General features: G+C 35.5%; 1 protein-coding gene across 1 annotated transcript in view; it reads right to left on the bottom strand.

Moving 5' to 3' along the window:
• Malrd1 (MAM and LDL receptor class A domain containing 1) overlaps positions 1–20,348 on the bottom strand; it is a 667,530-nt gene that overhangs the window by 180,706 nt on the left and 466,476 nt on the right. The window contains exon 30 of the mRNA XM_021156265.1: positions 13,800–13,961. Within this exon, the coding sequence (XP_021011924.1) occupies positions 13,800–13,961 (162 nt within the window). The remainder of the gene's footprint in view (positions 1–13,799; positions 13,962–20,348) is intronic.

Genomic DNA, 20,348 nt, shown 5'->3' with positions numbered 1-20,348 from the left:
CACTCACCAGCAGTCCCAAAATCCTGCGGCGGGGGTCGTGGGTAGCTGGAGGGTGTCAGGCAACCCTGCGCTCCCGCTACCCCGGCGCTGATCCGGCCGGATGAGGCCTGTGGCCCTACTCAGGCTGGTTTCTGCTTCCCTAACTAATGCAGTCTCAGGTCCAAACCAGAAGTCTTAAAGCAGCTTGGAAGTGAAATTTGGTATAGATAGAAAAGAGCGACTGTTATTATCTTATTTCCAGTTGTTTCTGGGTATTACAGTGACTAAATCCTGGTATCTCCTTATTTCTAATTTTTCTCAAAGTATAGTTTTATTCCTAAATTATTTTTTGAGTGTGATTATTGAGATAGCATACTCTTTTCAACAGAATGTTTGTTTTTAATGTTATTAACTGGTATCATATTTGGTCATATAAAATTTCTGTTATGGCATGTTTTAATCAGCTATGGAAACAGGGCTTTTTCCAAAGATAGATTCACCTGTTATCTAAAGTTACTGATTTATTAAGGATAGCCCAGTTAAATGATGATGATGATAAACAGATGGGTGGTGGCTGGCACTTGCATCAAATTTAAGCAGAAGCAGGTATCTGAGTTCCTACTCCTCCTCGTATGGAAGGACTAGGGAACCCGTTTATGTGCCATTTATTTGTCAACATGTCTTGGAAATGATGGATTAGCCAAATATAATAGCATTTTTGTAACTTGATCTTATTTCCCAACTTGAGAATATAAAGAAAGCTGTGCTGTAGTCATGTAAGAAGGAAACATTAGCAAAATAAATGGAAATCCATTTCTTTATGTAAATAATAACTAGGAACTTGGTAAAAGAGCTGAACTTCAGTTAGATTTCAGATAGTCACTAAAAGAGTATGGAGAACAAGTGGGAATAGCAATATTTTTCTTTTTAATCTGAGCATGATGCCAGGTTCTTGTACTGACTATGGAGTCAACAGACACTTTGAGGAGGATTGACCACCTGCCCATTGGCACTAAAGCAACAGGCCTGATTTAAATTATGACTTTACCATTCACTGGGAGTTTGATTCTTCATAGACTCATTTAAATTCTCAGAAGCAATAAGAATAATTGCTATAGATACTTTTCTCTTATTGGGTTGTGGAAAAAATTAAATGATATACTAAAGACAAAGTGCTTAGAACACAGTAGCAAATTAGTGCTATTCTCCTGGGAAATTTAGAGAAGAGATACAAACTGCTTCTAGAATTGGAGATGAGTTCATAAACCATGCATTACTAACTATATAGCTACTAGGAACTTGTGGTATGACTCCTAGTTTTAACAGATATTGCCAAGAACTAATAAGCAATGTCTGAGGCACACAGCAGAGATCCTACTAAAATTAAGGTAGCACAGTACCGGGCCTAGGTTCAAACCCAAATCTTTATAACTTTGTAACACTAGGACAGTCTCCATCCCTACTATGTTGCACAGAAATTGCCTTTGGTGAGTGCTAATACTAAACATGTAGAGGGATTATCCAGGATTAGTGTGAGTATGGACCAGCATAATGATATAGACTGGAACAGCTAGTTAATTCAATGGGTGGAGAATAGTACATAAAAGCAGGCCTCTTAACTCCTCATGGGAGCTAGGGTGTGAAGTCCTTCATATTGCAGACTTATTTAAAGAAAACCCCCTACTGATGTCCAATCATTACATAAGGACAGAGAGGAATTCACTAAATGTTGAAAAAGTTATATGAAGATATACTGGACTGTGGCTAGATGTACAGACTGTTTCTTCAAATGTATTTCTCAGTGCCAGAGTCAAGCAGAACCTGTGTTGTGATTGGATGGGTTAGTAACCCTTTCTACGCATTCATTGACCCCCCTTTAAACCCTTAAGATTTCCATTAGGCTTAACGCAAGAGAATATGATTCAACCATATCATAGAGTGAATAATTAATACTATGAATAGCAGCTGCCGAGACATATCAGTTTTTGGCTTGTTCTAGTTTGACAGAAGCAGCAATCCTCTCTAAAGTCACCATATTGTTTTTTTGTGTGTGTCTGTGTGTATATGTGTGCATGCTTGTGTATTCATGTAGGGATCCCTGTGCCACAGCATGCATATGCATATTAATTTGAGAACAAGCTCTAGTAGTCAATTCATCCATTATCCTATGTGAGGTCTAGACTGAACTTAGATTGTCATGCTTGGCAGCAAGCAACTTTGTGTGCTAAGCCATTTTGCTAACTCAGTAATTCTTGTTTTATTTTAAATCAGGATAAAACACTTAATATTCAAAAATAGACTTTTCTTTCTTATATATTTTATTATAATATCCTTAGTCAGTCTTTCTCCCTAATTTTAACATGTTTCAATGAAATAAAAGGAAGAAAATCAGAGGGCAGGAAAATAAGAAAATACGATAGGAGAAAGTGAGGAAAAACACTGAAGTGTTTTAATGAAGTCAATCTATATATATTAGTGTAGATGATGTATACAAACCCAATCATATAATCGAATATACTTGGTACAAATATTGGTAATGAGAGAAAACAAAATAGCAATTCTGCTAACTGCAAAGAGAGCCTTCCTAGAATAGTTTAAAGACATAAATAACTCTAAAAAATTATATGGAAATAACTAATCTCTTAAAATTATTTGAGATACATTCACATGGAACTAAAATATGATTTCCCATGTTCTCTAATAAATTATGGAAAAGTGTTATCTAACCTAATAAAAGAAAACATTCAAAAGAAACCAAGACTGTGACCCTTGATGGGCTAGCCGAGCCAGTCACAGGTAAGAGATTCATGCAGGGTGATTTGCACTACACTCTAGCCAAATTACAAAGAAGGTAAAGTCCTGTCAGTGTAAGAGGGTTCAGAATATTTAGTGAAACAACTAAAATTTCCATTCTGCCAACAAGGGTTATTCCATTCTTGTACTCAAAAAATGCAAGGCACTTATCTATGAATATAGAAGAATGCATTAGGCATCATTGCCTCATTAGGCCATAGGTGTATGGCCATGTTCCTTTAGCCTAACAGTAGCATCCCCTATGTCCCTGGCCTATCTAGTCTTAGGTTCTTGACCACCAGGCTACTTTTAATCTGGTTGCCATCTCATGGAATGGGCCTTAAATCAAACTGGATATTGATTGGTTATTCCCACAAGCTTTGTGCCACTTTTATTGTATCAGCTTACCTTGTAGTCAGATTACAATTGTAGATCAAAGCATGTATATATGTGTTGGTGTTTACCTTTTTCCTTGGTAGTGTGCATAGTACCATCCAGTACCATAAATACTAGTACACAAGGGTGATGGCTCTAGGTCAGAACCAGATCAACTTTTCTGTGTTCAGTGAGTTGTGTGCATACTACCTTTAGGAACAGGCCTTACCTTCAGTTTGTGGAGAGGCACCAACAGCTTTGGCAACAGACTCGATTGTTTGGAGGTTCCTATTTCCAGCACTGGAAGATTCACTTGGTGGTGGGAGATGATCAGTTGGGGCTCTGTATCACTCATTATTTGGCAACTTCATTGGGATAAACTTCATATATGAACATTTGGTTTATGATGTTAGTTAGTTTGGATAACCTATCTACTGGCAAGAATTGAGAATGAAGCCCCCCTCCCCATTATCATGGTGTGATGGTTGGTATGTTTAATCTGTAGTAGTGTTGTTGTTGCTTTTAAAATAAATTTAGCTACATTTGCATTTGCTGCATAAATGTTGAAAATTGTAATATCCTCTTTGTCAATTTTTTTCTTTAATTACTATTTACTGACTTTCCATATCTTTTCTGATTAATTTCTGTTTGAAGGGTATTTTGTCAAATATTAAAATCACTGAACCAGATTGCTTCTTAGTTCTTTTTGTTCAGATCTCTTTTTCCATTCTTTTACTCTGAGGTAATATCTATCCTTTAAGTAAAAGTATCTTTATTGGATGTAGCAGAAGGTTGGATCCTGTTTTCATATATACTCTGCTACTATATGCCTTTTTATTGGGAATTTGGACCTTTGATCTTGAGAGTTATCAATGAATAGTGTTTGTTGATTCTAGTTATTTTGTTGTGATGGTGTGGTTTTTGTTGTTTTGTTTTGTTTCCCCCATTTTGTGATTTGATGGTCTGGTATTATTTATTCTTTGTGTTTCCTTGGGCATGGTTAGCCTTTCTGGGTTGAATTTTTCCTTCTGGTTCCTTTTGTAGGGCTGGATTTGTAGATAAGTACTGCTTAAATTTAATTTTTATCATGGACTTTCTTTCTCCATCCTCTGTGACTGAAGGTTTTGCTGGATTTAGTAGTCTGGGTTGGCATCTGTTATCTCTTAGAGTTTGTACAACAGCTTCTAGGCCTTTCTGGCTTTTAGAGCCTCTATTGAAAAGTCAGGAGTTATATTAATCAGTCTGCCTTTTTATGTCATGAGGACTTTTTAACCTTATGAATTTAATATTCTTTCTTTGCTCTATATGCTTAATGTTTTGATTATTATGTGATGTGGTGAATTCTGTTCTCATCCACTGCATTTAGTGTTTTATATGATTCTTCTAGATTGATAGCCATCTCCTTCTTTAGGTTGAGGAAATTTTATTTTTTGATTTTGTTGACAATATTTTCTAGGTTTGTGGCCTGGCCTTTTTTTTTTTTTTGATTTATAACAATATGTATAGCATTTTATCCTTGTAAAACAGCCACTGAATAATACAATATTAAATGTAGCTGCCATTTGCTTATAAGAATTCTCAATATATTTATCACATGTAACTTTAATTACTTGCTCTTTGGACATTCTTGCCCCATCTCCAATTCCAATACTACAAATTATTCTTCTAGGATATGTTTTTAAGTGTTTCTTTTCTTTTTCTTTGTCCTATCAGATTGTGCATGCCAGTGATACTATGCAATATGTTACTTCTTATCTCTGCTTTGTGTCCTGTAGGTTAGTACATGTTCTTGCAAATGAGGACTTATATAAATGCTAAATAATATTCCTTTTATATACCTCATTTCCATGTATATTTTCTTTTTATCCAAATAGCACTTATTATCTTTTTAAAATACTGTGTAAGGTTTTAAAAATAGCAATGTTTGGTGTTAAATTTTCTATGTTCCAGTACATAGAAGTTGGGATACTTATATATTCTATAGAGGTAGACTTTTAGGCAAACCACCATGTACTAATTTATTATTCTTGGCAAAGATATCTTTATTTCCCCTGGAAGTCTGTTGGTTGATCATGTGTGACCTCAAGCATACGCTTGTCTCCAGGATGTAATTATTTAAGATCATTCTTTCCTAGGCAGGTGTTCAATTTTCTGTACAGAATTTTTCTGATCATTAACCTAATAAAAGAAGCAACTTTCATGTGTAATTAGGTAGACAGAAAATAGTGTTTAGTGGAGGACATATACAGGGTGAGGCCATGTTCCCTGCTCTTCTACATATTCTTGGGCTGTTCCTTAGTGAATTCCTTGGAACTTTCATAGTTATTTGCATTAGCCGCTAGGGCAGTCACAATCAAGTATCATTGACTGAGTGGCTTTAACATCAGAAATGTATGTTCTCACAATCCTGAAGATAAGAAGATCAAAGTCAAAGCACTATATGCAGTGTCTCCTGGATTTCTTTTCCTTGACTTTGAGAAATAAACATCTGATTCAAATATTTGAATAGCTATTTTTGTGATGCTTTATATCTTTGAAGCTGTTCATCTGTGCTTCACATGCCTTGTTCTCTATAAAAGCCTATTTCTATTGTCTTTGCTCACAAGCACCCTAATCCTAGGAGGGTCTCATTATTGTCACTTCATTTAACACAAATTAGCTTTTCCAAGTTTAAATACAGTAAGATCAGGGATTAAAGATTTAAAGACACATGAACAAATATTTGGGAGAGTAATACCATTCAGTCTACAATGGCAATTTTCACTTGATTTTAAGATATCTGTGTGTGCTTATGTAAATGATCTAAAGTAAGCCCAGTTTCCTAAGGTTTAGGATTCTACTTTGTCAGCTTTATTCAATCTGGCCATTCCATTATCATCTCCTTACTCTTCCTTCCCCTTTTTGCTTCCTTCTATATCACATTCTCCACTTCTACCCCCTCCTCTGTTTTCATCCTTTCTCCTCCTTCTCATGAACCCTTAAAATTCTTTCAAGCTTTCTAAGTCACAAAAATTGTAAAGCTGTGTAACAAGATAGACATCTATTTTTGTATACATACATATGTTCATATGTGTACATGTGTATAGAGAAGAATGAACTGAATCAGAATGATATCCTATATTATGAAGAAGAATTAGATTTTCTACATCAAATTACATGTTCTTGTCTGCCAGAATTCCTAAATACATAAATATTACAGTCTTCTTGTACCTTCTCAGAAAACAACGGTGAAATCCTACAATGAATTAAAGCAAGGTGGTTTTGATTAATGGGTTCAAGGGAAGCCAGAGCGAAGAGCATAAAAGCACAAAACATCATGGTCATGCTCTGGAAATGGCTTTGATTAAGCTTTATCATCTGGTCTTACTGTTCAGTCTTTGTTAATTTGTAATATGGGTTTATAGAAATAATTTATTATCTATATTTCTTCATCTCTGAGATAGGAATGAAAGTACTTATCTCTCTCAGAAAGTACAGTTATTGTGTGCCCAGTCTGTATGGTACTCCAACATATCAAATTAAATTATATCTAATGATTTCTTTATATTTGAAATCATTGCTATAAGGATAGACATAATATTATATGACTATAATCACAGTATTTTGGAAGTGATTGTAATCCTTAGTTATATAATGAGTTCTAAGCTTATCATGAATACATGGGACTCTTTCTTGAAGTGGTAATTTCTGGTTTCTCTGGAAACTCAGTTTTGCTATGTGATATTTTTCTGGACAATGTCTTATGAGAGGATATTTTTGCTGAAGCAGACATGTGGGATGATATTTTGCTGAGAACAAGCATGCGGTATTTTCTGGAAGCTGCCTGTAAAAGGGGCTTATGACATTATGCTAGTTTGAATGCTTGATAGAACATGTGATGTTTGGAAAGGGTATAGATGTAACCCAACTGACAGTGGGTGGTGCTATATGGTATTGGTTCACTTTGCTACCCTTTGCTGGTCTCAGTTGGGCTTTACTGATGCTGGTCTTCACTGACAATGCTGTGTGGTATTGGTTGACCTTGCCACTCATTACTGACAATTGTTTGTTGTGACTTTGTAAAGAGGAACACACCAAATAACATGTGGTGTTGTTCTGGTGGTGGTATTCTAGTGACTTCTTGCCACTTCAATGGACTCTGGTGGATTGGCACAGCCTCTTGGTTTCTTCTGGATTGAACTGCTGTTGCTCATTTATGAATGGTGCTCATGAATGGATTGAGCTACCATTGCTGATTTATATGAACTCAACTGTGGATATCCTAAGAACTCAGATTGGATTCACCCCAAAGAACTACTTCTAAACAGGTTCACATCCTTCTTTGGCCTACTAACGTTTCCTTTCCACTACCTTTCATGGATAGTGGGCTAGAAGGGAGGTTAAAGCATTCAAGTACCCTTATTAAAGTAGGTTTTGAAAAATATCTCTGTCATAAGATAGTGCTGTGACTAGACAAAAGAGCATTGAACCAGTGACATATGACCTACACACATACTTCTCAAGTATGCTAAAGGTAATGTATAAATTACAGAATATGTGAATTTACCAGTAGAGTGTACAGATTGGTTATGAAGATGAGAAATTATATCATTAAGGAGAAAATACAATTATAAAGAAAAGGAACAAATAAGCCTTGTATGTTATGCCTACATTAATTTCAGTCATTCAAATGACACCCTTTCTATTGAAGTGAACATATACCAAGACTAAATACTTTCCTTCTGTAGACTGCAGAGTAGACTGATGCTCATAGTCTCTCTTTAAAATTAAGCAATGCCAATAAAACGGATCATGAGTAAGCCTGTGATGAATGTGAAAACTGTCCTTAGAAGTTTCTAATGCAGTAAGTGAAAATATCTATAAATATAACTTTAATTAACAGCAACACTACAATGCTTATAGAAAAGCTATAGGCCCTTTGAATATGTTAGTCCTTAAAAAAACTTTGTATTTACCAGAGAGTCAAAATTATTTAATGTCCTTAATATTTATTTGCCTGCTTATTGTCTTAGAGATGCCTAATCTAATTTGCTGAGCCATATTCTTGAATTAAGATGATATTATCAGGTTGTTTTGAGAACACTCTGAAAACATACTGTTTCAATTACTCATTAACAGGGATGCTAATACAGCATCAGATCAGGAAGATTTCATTTCTCGGTCTGTAGATAACAGAGTTAAGATAACATTGTACAAATAATCAGGAGAAAATGCTCCCATGTCCTCAAGAGATGCTACACATACTATTGAAGTTCAATAACAGCAAAAATCACTCCCATTGATAGCCCTTACTTACTTCATTAAAAGGCATCACTGGTCACTCATGTGGGTCTTGAACTCTGATGTGACATTTGTCATGTCTATTGACTAGCCTTTCATCTTTCTCAGTTGAGACTACCAGAATTTTTTATCATTGATAATGATAGATCATTAGATGTGGAAAGCCGTGAGCAATCGCCATTACAAGATGGCACCGGCTTCCTCTGTGCCTAACTGGTAAACAAGCAATGTGCGCAGGTGCAAGAGTGAATTTGTGTGCCAAGTCACTGCCCATCCCAGGGCGTAGCAATGAGGCGATGGGCAAGCAACAAATCAGGTGCTGACACGCCACTCCAAGGTGTATATAAGCAGCACCATTTTCCGGGGTTCGGGGTCTTCCTCCTAATAAAGCTATAAAGCTTGCTGCAGAAGAATCCGGTTGTCCGAGTGTGTTCTTTTTTTTTTTTTTTTTCTGTGTGAGGAATTTTAATCCTAGATCTAAACTTCTACAGAATAATTTTGACATTGGTGTGACACATAGTCAAGACAAAACAAAACAAAGGCAAAAACAAAAACAAGCAAACAAACAGACAACAAAAACTAACAGCCCTGAGAAGACTGATACAATGATCAATATAATTGTGCTTAAAAGCTATATGAGAGATTTTTCCTGTTTAATTTATTGGCCGAGTGTGTTCTTGCTGGTGAGGCACAAGCTCGGGACAATTAGAAACCCACTGTCGTTTTTCAGTCCCTTCTTAAGATAAGGGGTGTATCTGTGGGCAGGTCTAAAGAACTCAGGCATATCTATTTCCAGGCCATTTTCTGAAGCATAGCAACACAGATGAACAACAGCCAATTTCTTACATCATCTCAAGGGAAAGAAACATGTATTCAACCTCTAGATTGATTGCCATCTGATTCAAGCAGCTGAATATCTATTTGTAGTGCTGCTTTATCCTCAGATCAGAATAATGTCATCAGAAGTATGGTTTAAATATATTTCCCAATATATAAACAAATGTGTATCATAGTTTTAAATGAACAAACCTAGTAAATCATGATAAAACACTTTTGGACTTTGGTTTTGGCTTTAGTTTTATGTTTGTTTGGTTTTTGAGATAAGGTCTCATTATGTAGTACAAGCTATTCTGTAACTCTCTATGTAGATCAAATTGGCCTGAATTCACAGGGATGCATGAGCCTCTGCCTCCCAAGTGCTGGGATCCACCATAACCACTTAAAATATTTTTAAGGCCTGTCTTAGCCTAGGTTTTATTGCTGTGAGAGATATTATGACAAAGGCAACTTTTTAAAGGAAAACATTAAATTGGGACTGGCTTACAGTTTCAGAGGTTTAGTCTACTATCATCATGGTTAGATTCATGGTAGCATCAAGGTAGACATGGTATTTGAGGAGAAGCTGAAAGTTCTATATTTTGATCCACAGGCAGAAGAAGAGGACTGTTGCACTGAGCATGGCTGAACATATATGAGACCTCAAAGCCCACCTCCATGTGACACACTTGGTCCAACAAGGTCACACCTACTCCAGTAAGGACACAATTTCTCAATGGGCCAAGCATTCCCACACATGAATCTATGAGAGCCATATCTATTCAAACCACCATACTGCCTAATATATTAATAACAATGGAAGTAGCTATAAATGTTGGCTCATAGTGTATAATAGTCCCTTTTTATGTTTCAATGACAGAAATGCCTGATAAAAGGAACTTCATTTCATTTGTTCAGTTTGGTACAAGGTTTCAGAAGGAATACAGTCAATCATACTGGGAAAGTCATGGTGACTGGAGAGTAACAGGGCTAAATCTGCCTCAGTTTTTTTAGTCTGGCATCCACACCCCATGGCATGGTATTTCCCACATTCAGGGTGGATCTTCCTTACTCAGGTAACAATTTTGGAAATACCTTGAAATGTTTGCATGATGATTATAAATCCAATTAGGTTGACAATGAAGATTAAACATCCCATACCTTGGGAAGCAGAACAGAAGGGCCCTCCAAAATTTGTAATCAACCTAAGGTACAAAGTACATTCTATAGTGGTCTCTAGTACTGTAGTGAGAGTTTTGGTTTCCTTCAAAATCCAGCTATGTTATGTAAATGTTTTTGTTTTAATCTTTTAGGTTTGGGATATGGCACTGCTTCAGTTTGTCCACAGCCATTAACTATAATTGTCTTCTTCTCTAGGAGGTACATGATTTTTGCCGATTGCAGATTAATTCTGGGGACCCTGGAGAAGATACAAATTGGAAAGCCTGTAGAGGGTCTGTGGGCACTGCCTCTGCCCCTGCTACTGCACCTGCTTTTGCTGGTTCCAGCTGTTATGTTTGCTGGATTGATAGCTTGTTGTTGCTAGATTTCTGGAATGTTGGTTATTATGATGACAAAGATTGGACTTGGCCCTAAAAATCTTGATGCCCCAATCAGCAGAATGTAGTCTAAAGAGGTCTATGCCCCCTTTTCCTCTAACCTTCTTTCTTTCCTACCTAGTATTGGGGGATTGAAAGGGATTAGGGAGGAATGAGGGATGGAAGTGTTGTAGATATAAAAATCCATTAAAGTAGACAAAAAATTACCAGCAGAGTGTAGTATAAAAAAAGAAAGCAATTTTGATAAAACAAGAGTATAGTATATAAAAATACAAGTTTTTCAAAGGTTGTACTATAACTCATCAATATACTAGATTAAAAGAAATTTTTTCCTTTATCCCATATATTGATATTAATTTTTTCCAAGTGGCATATTTCTTATTGCTATAATATTTATAAAATGAAAAATTGAGAAAATTAATTATTAAAAATTAGAAGAACTCAGTCACCTGGTCACTCACTCTCCTCCTTATAGGTTTGTTTCTCTTAGGATTTCTTTGGTGGCTTTTTCACCAGCCTATGTGCTCTGTGATGCTACCTTGACCACACATTCATCACCCTTTATCCTCTCCAACCCCAGCAGCTCTGACCTTATTTTCTTTGCTCTATCAACTTATAACAAGCCATATGTTTTATTAACGATGTCTACATATTGCCTTTGCTCTCCTTCTAGAATATAAGCTTAATTATGACAAGGTGCTCTCATTTAATCCCCGATGAACCAGGAGAAGCTGGAAATGATCCTGCTATTTAACACATGAATAAATGAATGTGCAAGATGACATAAATGATATGGGGTAGGTATTCACTCATTTCTTGTTTTGGATAAAAATGGTACTAAAGTATATATCATTATGCATATGTCCTTATGTGCTCTCTTTTATATAACTCTTCAGCCAGAAGGCTTTCTAACTTGGTTTGAGGAATTTCCTCTTTGTATTAGTGAGCAGGTTCTGCCTCTCTACTGCATGTACTTCACTCTGTTTCCTTGTAAGGCTCTATTATTTTCTTCTTATATTTAAACATTTATTCTACCTGGAATGTATGTCTACATATAATATAGCACTATGGTTAAAATCTTTAGCCCTTTGATTGGATGACCAGATATGCGACTGTATTAAAGAATATTTCCCTTTTTACTGAATTGAAATATCCACCCCCGGTAATATATTAAATGTATTAAATCCCATAACTGATCTGAGGCTTTTGATTCTCTAACCTGTTCAACCTATGATCTAGTGTAAACTAATTTTCTATTTTATAGTAGAAACAAATCTTAATATGAAAGTAAAGGAAATAGAATTTAGTAAGTTAAAAGATAAGAATTTTCAAAGAAAAGATTAACTTATAAAATAAAACAGAAAAAGACACCTATACTAGAAGTAAACTTTATGAACATTCAATCTACTTGGAAAGCATAAAAATAGCCCATGGTCCTGTGGAGGCTTAATGACCCAGGATAGGGGATTGCTAGGCCACTGAGGCAGGAGTGGGTGGGTGGGGCAGCACTCTCATAGAGGTAGGGAGGAGGAAGTAGGGAATAGGGTCTTTGTGGAGGGGAAACTGGAAAGGGGGATAACATTTGAAATGTAAATAAATAAAATAACCAATAAAAATGTACAAAAGAAAGCATAAATATAAAGCAATGTTTTCTTCTAATCATAAAATGTCTAAGTCAATCTTCCATACATTTCTTGTGCTTTTCTACTGTTCTTATGCATCAATGGTTTGAAGAGAATATTACCTTCAAGATTTCCAGGAGAACAGATCAAATAATTTGAATCTGTTAATAAATATACATATTTGTTTATGAATATAAATATGTTTATATTTATTTACATATATTGTATACATAAATATATATGTATGTAATATTTATATACAAACTAAATATAGGTCTATATGTTTTTTAAAACATAAACATTCATATATGTTCATAAATATGAATTATATAAATATACATAAGTAAAGAGAAACAGGCAGACAGACGTACAGAGAGAAGAAAGAGATAACAATAGAAAGATTTTATAACTGGCTTGTGAAATCAGAATGGTAGTGGATCTATAACTGTTAGAAGGGACTACTACTGTGCAGTCCGAGGAATGCTTATGACATTGTTGAAGTCAAAATCTAGTCCACCAAAAATTTCTTACTTTGGTGAAGGAGCTGGTCTTTTTGTTCTATTTAGATTGCCAACTGGTGATCTCTGTTACTCAGTTCATCAAATTAAAAGTCAACTGATTCCTATAATACTGCTCATGTTCACAAATAAAATGAAATAAATCAAATATTTGAGGCTATTTGTTAGCTTAAAAAAACATACATTTTATATAATATATATACACACACACATATATACATACATATATATATATATATACACATACAATTTATTGTTATATAAAATTATAGCCTCCTAAAACAACAGTTAAAGAAAAGGAGGCCTAATTTTGGAGAGAATGCATGAAGGTAAGTAACAAGGGAGGGTTTAGAGGAAGAAAAGGGATGGGGAAAAATTGTAATTAGAAAGAAATTATATGCTATAAGAAAATTTTTAGATGCTTTGCAGAAAAGATCAGTGTTTTTGTTTGTTTGTTTGTTTGCTTGTGTTTTAGTATGTCACATGCCAGCCTATGCTGTCCTTAGTACCAAAATGTACAATATAGTGTGTGGTACAGTCATTGAGAGTTGATCACAGTTTGACTATTATTTCTCAAAATTGTCTCTTTGTGATATTTTATCTCTATCTATATACACCCAATTTTTTTACTGAGAAATGTGATTCTGTCAGGAGCTAATTAAAGTTTCTTAATGTAGTATGCTTAATTATTTTTGTTCCTAAAGAGTCTTGGATTTCTTGTGACAGTGACAGCTGAGCCCGTTTAACCTTTCAGTAGTTAAAACAGAAGGGATGGCCATTTCACTTAGCTTACAAATTTCTACCCTACAAGAAAATTTATAAATGTGGCTAGACTTGCTTTCAGCTGATAGATTTACCTGGTGTGTGGTCCGAATCTCTGGTCAAGCCTTCAGTAGGAATTATGCTACCGATGCTCCAATCCAAGTCATCTTCAGGATCTTGGGTGAGTCCACAGTCCACAGTCCAGTCTCCTGAAGTTGTTTCAAAATTGCAGCTTCCTGGGGTGCTTATGTAATACCCTAGTGAAACAAGATGTTCACATAAGCATCATAAAATGTCTACAAGACTCTATGCCTCACTATATTTTGTGTAATTCAAATAATTTTATCTCACGATTCTTTTGTTTTTATTTTTGAAATATGTTGGTGTGCATGAGTGTGCATGAGTGTGTGTGTGTGTGTGTGACATGTATAACTATGTTTACTTTGCATGTGCTCATGCCATAGCATGTGTGTGGAGGTCAAAGTACAACCTCAGGTTCTCCCAATCTGTTGGATAAAGCATCTCATCACTGTTGCCAGCTCCCTATGCCAGGTAAGTTGACTGGGATACTTCCAAGTATCTGTTCAACTGTCTCTGCCTCCACTTTAGCCACACAAACACCAGGAACACAGATGCACATCTATAATGAGAATTCTGAAATTTTGATTTCTTTTTAAAACAGAAATATTGTAAGAATATGTTTTTTTGTTTGTTTTTTTTTTTTTAATTATTCCCAGGTGTGAGATACAGGACTGCTGCAGATTGTCCACAGCAACTGACTACGATTTGCCGATTTGCCTCTTGATCTAACAGGGGCATGGTTTCTCCAGTTGCAGATGTTATCTGTGGTTGTATGATATTTAAAATTCTGAGAACTTCTCAAAAGATATCTAAATGATAGGGTCCCAAGAGGTGGACTGGGTTGTTGTTTGGCTGGGTGTTGTTGGTCATGATTTGTTAAGAATTCATGGGCAAAGAAAACGGAAGAAAAAATAGATATCCTGATGGTGAAGATCAAACTCACCCCAAGGAATTTAATGCCCCTAATCATTAAGAAGTAATCTAATAAAAACATTGCCCCCTTTCCTTTCTATCTTTTTTTTTTTTGTCTTATCTAGTGTTAGGTTGTTGAAAGGGTGGGAAGGGGGGTGGAGAAGGGTGTAACAAAGGATAATTCCCAAAGTGTCAAATGCCAGGTACATATACCACTATTCCTGGCTTTACATGAGTTCTGAAATTTTAAACTCAAGTCTTTATGCTAAATGGCAAGTATTTTACCCACTGAAGCATCTCTGTAACTCATATTGTTTAATTATTTATGTATGAACTTTATATAGCTGAAATATTTACACTAATTGGTAGTATCTTATTTATTCTGTAATTCTTTCTCTCTCAAATGATTTAGAATATTTGAGTGCTGTCATTTACACATTACATAATTATCTGGATTAAATAGTAATGTTTACAAATGACATAAAAACCAAATTGATGCCCAAACCACAAGTTTAACTTTATGTTCCTATGAATCATTCTGGCTGAATAAACAAACGTATTCCATTGTGTGGAAGTTTAGTGCATTAAGATTTGCTCTAGTGTTTGAACAGCATAGTTAGGTCATTAGTAAGGCAAAGTCACTTACGAAAGGAAACGTACCTTTGGGTATAGTAGACCATGCTGGCCACAAACAAATCTATATATCATGCAGGTACATATCCAGGCTAGCCACTAAACTACAAAGATAATTATCTTCTAAAACTATTGATTGGCAACTCATTCAAAAGTAATTAAGTTTTCAAAATGAAAGCAATTAATAGGTATGAAATGACATCCTCTAGTCACTTGTGAAGTGATCTAAAATAATGTCCCAGGAACCAGATTTTCATTTGATCTCCACTTGGAAAAAGAAGTTATTATTTCCTGAGCACACTGTAAAATATAACTGTTACACAGACAGAGAGAATTCTTGGGTTAATTAATCAGTTTGCATCAATTGAGATAGCCATTGCTTTTCCTTTCTTTTAACAGAATGAAATTAGAGCCTGACCAATATAGACGTGGATACATGCAGTCAAACATCCTACTGAGTTGGGGGGACCCCAATGGGGAAATAGGGCAAGGTCTGAAGGAGTTGAAGGGGTTTGCCCATAGGAAGAAAAACAATATCAACCAACCAGACCCATGAAGCTACCAGGGACTAAAACACCAACCAACGAGTACCCATGGAGGGACCCATGGCTCCAGCTGGGAATGTAACAGATATGTAACCTTATTGGGCATTGCTGGGAAGGGAGCACCTTGGTTCTATGGAGGCTCAATGTCCCAGCGAAGGGGAATGCTAGCACACTGAGGCAGGAGTGGGTGGGTGGGTAGGGGAGCACCCTCATAGAGAAAGGGGTAAGGGGAATAAGAATTTGTGGAGGGGAAACTCAGAAAAGGTACATTTGAAATGTAAATAAATAAAAGAACCAATAAAAATGGAAAATTAATGAAATTTTTGTTATTTCTTAAATTTCTTCTTGATTATATGGGTTTTTTTTTCCTTTTTAAAAAAATTTTGAATATTTTTATTACGTATTTTCCTCAATTACATTTCCAATGCTATCCCAAAAGTCCCCCATTTCCTCCCCCCACTTCCCTACCCACCCATGTTTTTATGAATAAATGTTAACCTTATCTCATTAAAGCTTAATCATCAAAAAGTTCTGTGTTAAATGGATGCTGAAGACAGAACACACAGAAATGATGCTCTCTTACAACTTACTGAATGCCTAAGAGAATTTCTATAAACAGTTACTTCTTTAAGCATTGTTTCATTTTATCACTAAAAACAAAAGAATTTAAACAAATTTCCTTCTTTTATACATTGTTTTAATTGCTTTAAAATGACCATATAATCTATTTATTTTATGTGCTTAGTTATGGAGCCTGCTTCATTTTGATGTTATGCTATCTTTCTATAATACAGAATAGAATTATACTATGAATAGATGTAATAAACTCATTGATCCAACCATTCAGTCAATACATCATCAAATATTCAGAACCATAAAAACAAGGACTGTTTTTTATGCTTTCTCACATGAGTTCTGGAGTACTTATATTTCCATTCACCTTATTTTTGACCCCTAACCGTAATAGTTCCTGTTCTACTTGATTTCCTGTTGGATAATCTTGTCCCTGATGGCTTTACTTAACTACCATAGACCCCTTCAACTTTCAAGACACACCAGAAACCACTGTATATGTTCTTTCATTTTATTCTCTCCATCTTAAAACATGTGATTTTTCTGTTTTATAAAGGTAATCTCTGCCCCTTATTTTGACTCTTCATCAGAACTTTATTCCTAGTCTACAGCTCATCTTCTTTAAGCTCATACATGTTTTCTTGTCTTCCAGTGTCACAGTGTCCTTCTTATGTCTTTACTACCACTTGCATCAGTCTTTCATTGTCATGTCAAAATGCATATTCTTATTTAGACTTTTCACTCTGTGTACCCTCCCTTTTCCTTTCCATCTATGTTTAAATAGATGTCCTGCAAATACAAACCCAGGATGAAACACAGCCTAAAAATTTCAAACACTTTTGCAGCATTTCATTTGGAATATGCATCCATTATTTCCAAACTATCTCAGTGTTTTCTCCAAGGATGTTCTCAGGGAGATTTCCATTTAACATGAATCTTATCTTCTTTTATAAAGACTCAAACCTCAGAGTCACTATTGGTTCTATAATCTTTATTTATATATCCCAAATGTCACCAGAACCTAGGTACTTTTCTTTTGAGAATTTATGCATGTCCTTGTTTTAAGTTTCATAATATCTACACCAATTCAAGCTTGTGGTTTATTTGTAGAAACTGTCTTTAGCATAGGCTTTATCCTACCTTACAAATTCAAGCCATATTAATCATCTTTAACACTATTTTTGTGAATTTTGTCTTGGTTAAAACAGTCCATTTTTTTCTCATATTCTGAAAAAAATTTGCAAATCTTAATTTTGAATACAATAACCTATACTTTTATCCAAAGTTTTTAGGCTGAGTCTGCCTTATCTTTACAATGGTATCAACTCCAACAATGTGTTAGAAAATCATATCTCTAAAATTAACTGACTTAGTAAAACAGTTATGCTTCGACCTATATCTATATTTTTTTAAAATACTAATCTAGCAGTTGGTTTCTGGGTCTTTCTTAACACAAAATGTTTTCATTATTTTTACTTTATGTGTATATGTGTTTGCCTGTATGTATATCAGTGTACCACACATGTGTAGTAACACAGAGCATTTTAATTTAAATATCCCCCTTTTCAAAGAAGGAAATATATTAAATTGAAACAATCCCTTTCCCCAGGTGGCTTATTATTCAACTAGCCAAGTGTGTTGTGAACCATATTTTCCTTTTCTTTGCTAGGTTAGAAATAGTTTGAAATGAAAATCTAGGAAACACCATCTTCAACAAATGGTGATGATAAACCTGGATGGTCACATGTGCAAGAATCCATATTTTCTCCCCACACAAAACTGAATACCAAATGTACCAAATAACTAAACATAAACTCAGATACACTAAACCTGATAGAAGAGAAAGTGGGGAATAGCCTTTAACTCATAGGCATATAAAAAGACTGTATGAAGAGAATTGTGTTAGAATAGGCATGAAAATCAACAATTAATAAATAGGACTTCATGAAAATGAAAAGTTTCTGTAAGGTTAATGACATTATTATTCAGACAAGGGAGCAGCCTATAGAATAGGAAAAGATGTTTAACAACACCACAACCAAAGGAGGAATAATATCCAAAGTACACAAAGAACTCAAGAAACTAGATATAAAAAAACTAAATAACACAATAATAATTATAATACAGCTGATTCCAGGCTCCAAGGATGAATTGGCAGGAATGGGCCTCCCCAGCCCCCTTCATAAGTGCATTTGCCATTAAACATTTGAGCGTTGATCAGGAAACTTAACTTAGCTCCATTTTTCTCTAGACCACCTAGTTCTCTCTCTTTCAGCTCCAGTCTGCCTCCCAGGTGTACCCCGTTTCTTGTGAGCAGCAGGTCGACTTCCAACAGTCTGGCGTCCAAATGTGGGGCCTGAAGGAAGGAATGCTGCTTGGTATGGAGCTCCACGGAAAGAAAAATAAAAGGTTCATATCGGCACTGGAGCAACACGTTCACATGCTGGTGCTAGCTTAAATCTTCATTTTTAAAGTGTTGCTGGAGGTGTGGAAAGATATGGGCTAAGCTTGAACAGCACTAACCCAGCGCTGGATTCACTTAGGTCAGCAGTGAATTATGGGAACTAGGAACTGATTAGGCGGTTGTCTGCTGCTTCAAGTGAGAGGAAAAGGGTTTAAAAAATAATGAAACAGGTGGTTGTCCGCAGTCAAGAAGTGCATCAGACTAGAGGAATAGGGCTTAAAATGATGGAGTAAAATATATAGAGGAAAATGTATTTTGAAACTCTCCCAGAGGCAGAGAAAAATTCGGGGGACGCCCTGCCTTTTTTCTCTGGCCCCTACAGCAGAAGTTCTCTGCCCTTTGTGTGGTCTAATGTCTAGTCTAATATCTGGTGTATCGGTCCGTTCACATGTCAATCCATGTGTGTTTGTGTCTAGTTATCTGAACGACTGAATGTTCCGTGTTTCGTGTTGGAAAATAAAGATGGCTAAAACTTTATCTGCTGGTTCAGCAAGAGAGTCTCACACTTTGGCTGAGTATCAAGCACAGCAGGAGGGCTCCTGCTGGAAAAACAGTTTTTTTTTAAAGAAAGGGAGTTTGCAACCTCTCATTTTAAGGCAAATAGGCTGGTAGTTGTTCCTTCCTAAGAAAATTCTTTGCAATCGTGATTATTGCGTTTAGGTAATGACAAGGTGCCTTTTTTTTGTCTTATAATTATAGTTAGAAAAATTGAAATTCTTTGATTGGTCCAAATTTATTAGATTTGTGTCTTCATCACAAGAGTATTAGCTTATAAGTTATTGGGTATGGTCAAATGGGTGTACCACTGGTTACTAGAAAGTTGGCTTTAACCTGGTAACTCAGGTTTGGAGTCTTTCCGACACGTGGCATAAGGCAGGCCATGAGGCTGGGCCTCTAAGGATACTTCTAGTTGAGATAATATTTAAAGTGATTCTTATCCTAGAAAGTAGAATAAAGATAAGATTTAAAGTAATGTCTCTATAATGAAGCATTAAGACTTGCACTGTCATGCATTCATAGGTATAAATTGATAGCCAAATTTCACAACGTGATAGTGAAGTTTTGATGTTTATTCTAAGGTGATAAATTGTTTTGAAATTGGGTTTTTGCTTTCCCAAGGCTGTAGATATTATTTTAATATCGCAAAAGAAACTTAATAATTCTAAAATCTGTCCTCATGGCAAGAGGAACAAAGCTCAGAGCAGCCTCTGTGGGGTTTGTGTGACTTTCTTTTGTCTTGCAAACGGTGCCTAAGGAAGCTCTCAAAACTTGCCTCTCTTTGTCTTCAGGGAAAATTCCTTTTAGCTAAAAGAGCACTGTTGCAGATATATCCAGATGTTGTTCTAAATAAAGTTTAAATTCAAAGTTTATAAAAGGTCAATCAGGCTGTAGAATTTATCAGGACATTGCGATTTGACTTGCCTACTTCATGTAAA

The sequence above is a fragment of the Mus caroli genome, chromosome 2 (genome assembly GCF_900094665.2).
Source record: "Mus caroli chromosome 2, CAROLI_EIJ_v1.1, whole genome shotgun sequence".
Classification (NCBI taxonomy): Eukaryota; Metazoa; Chordata; class Mammalia; order Rodentia; family Muridae; genus Mus; species Mus caroli.
The sequence above is the reverse complement of the archived record's forward strand: the minus strand, read 5'-3'. Positions and strand labels throughout refer to the sequence as shown.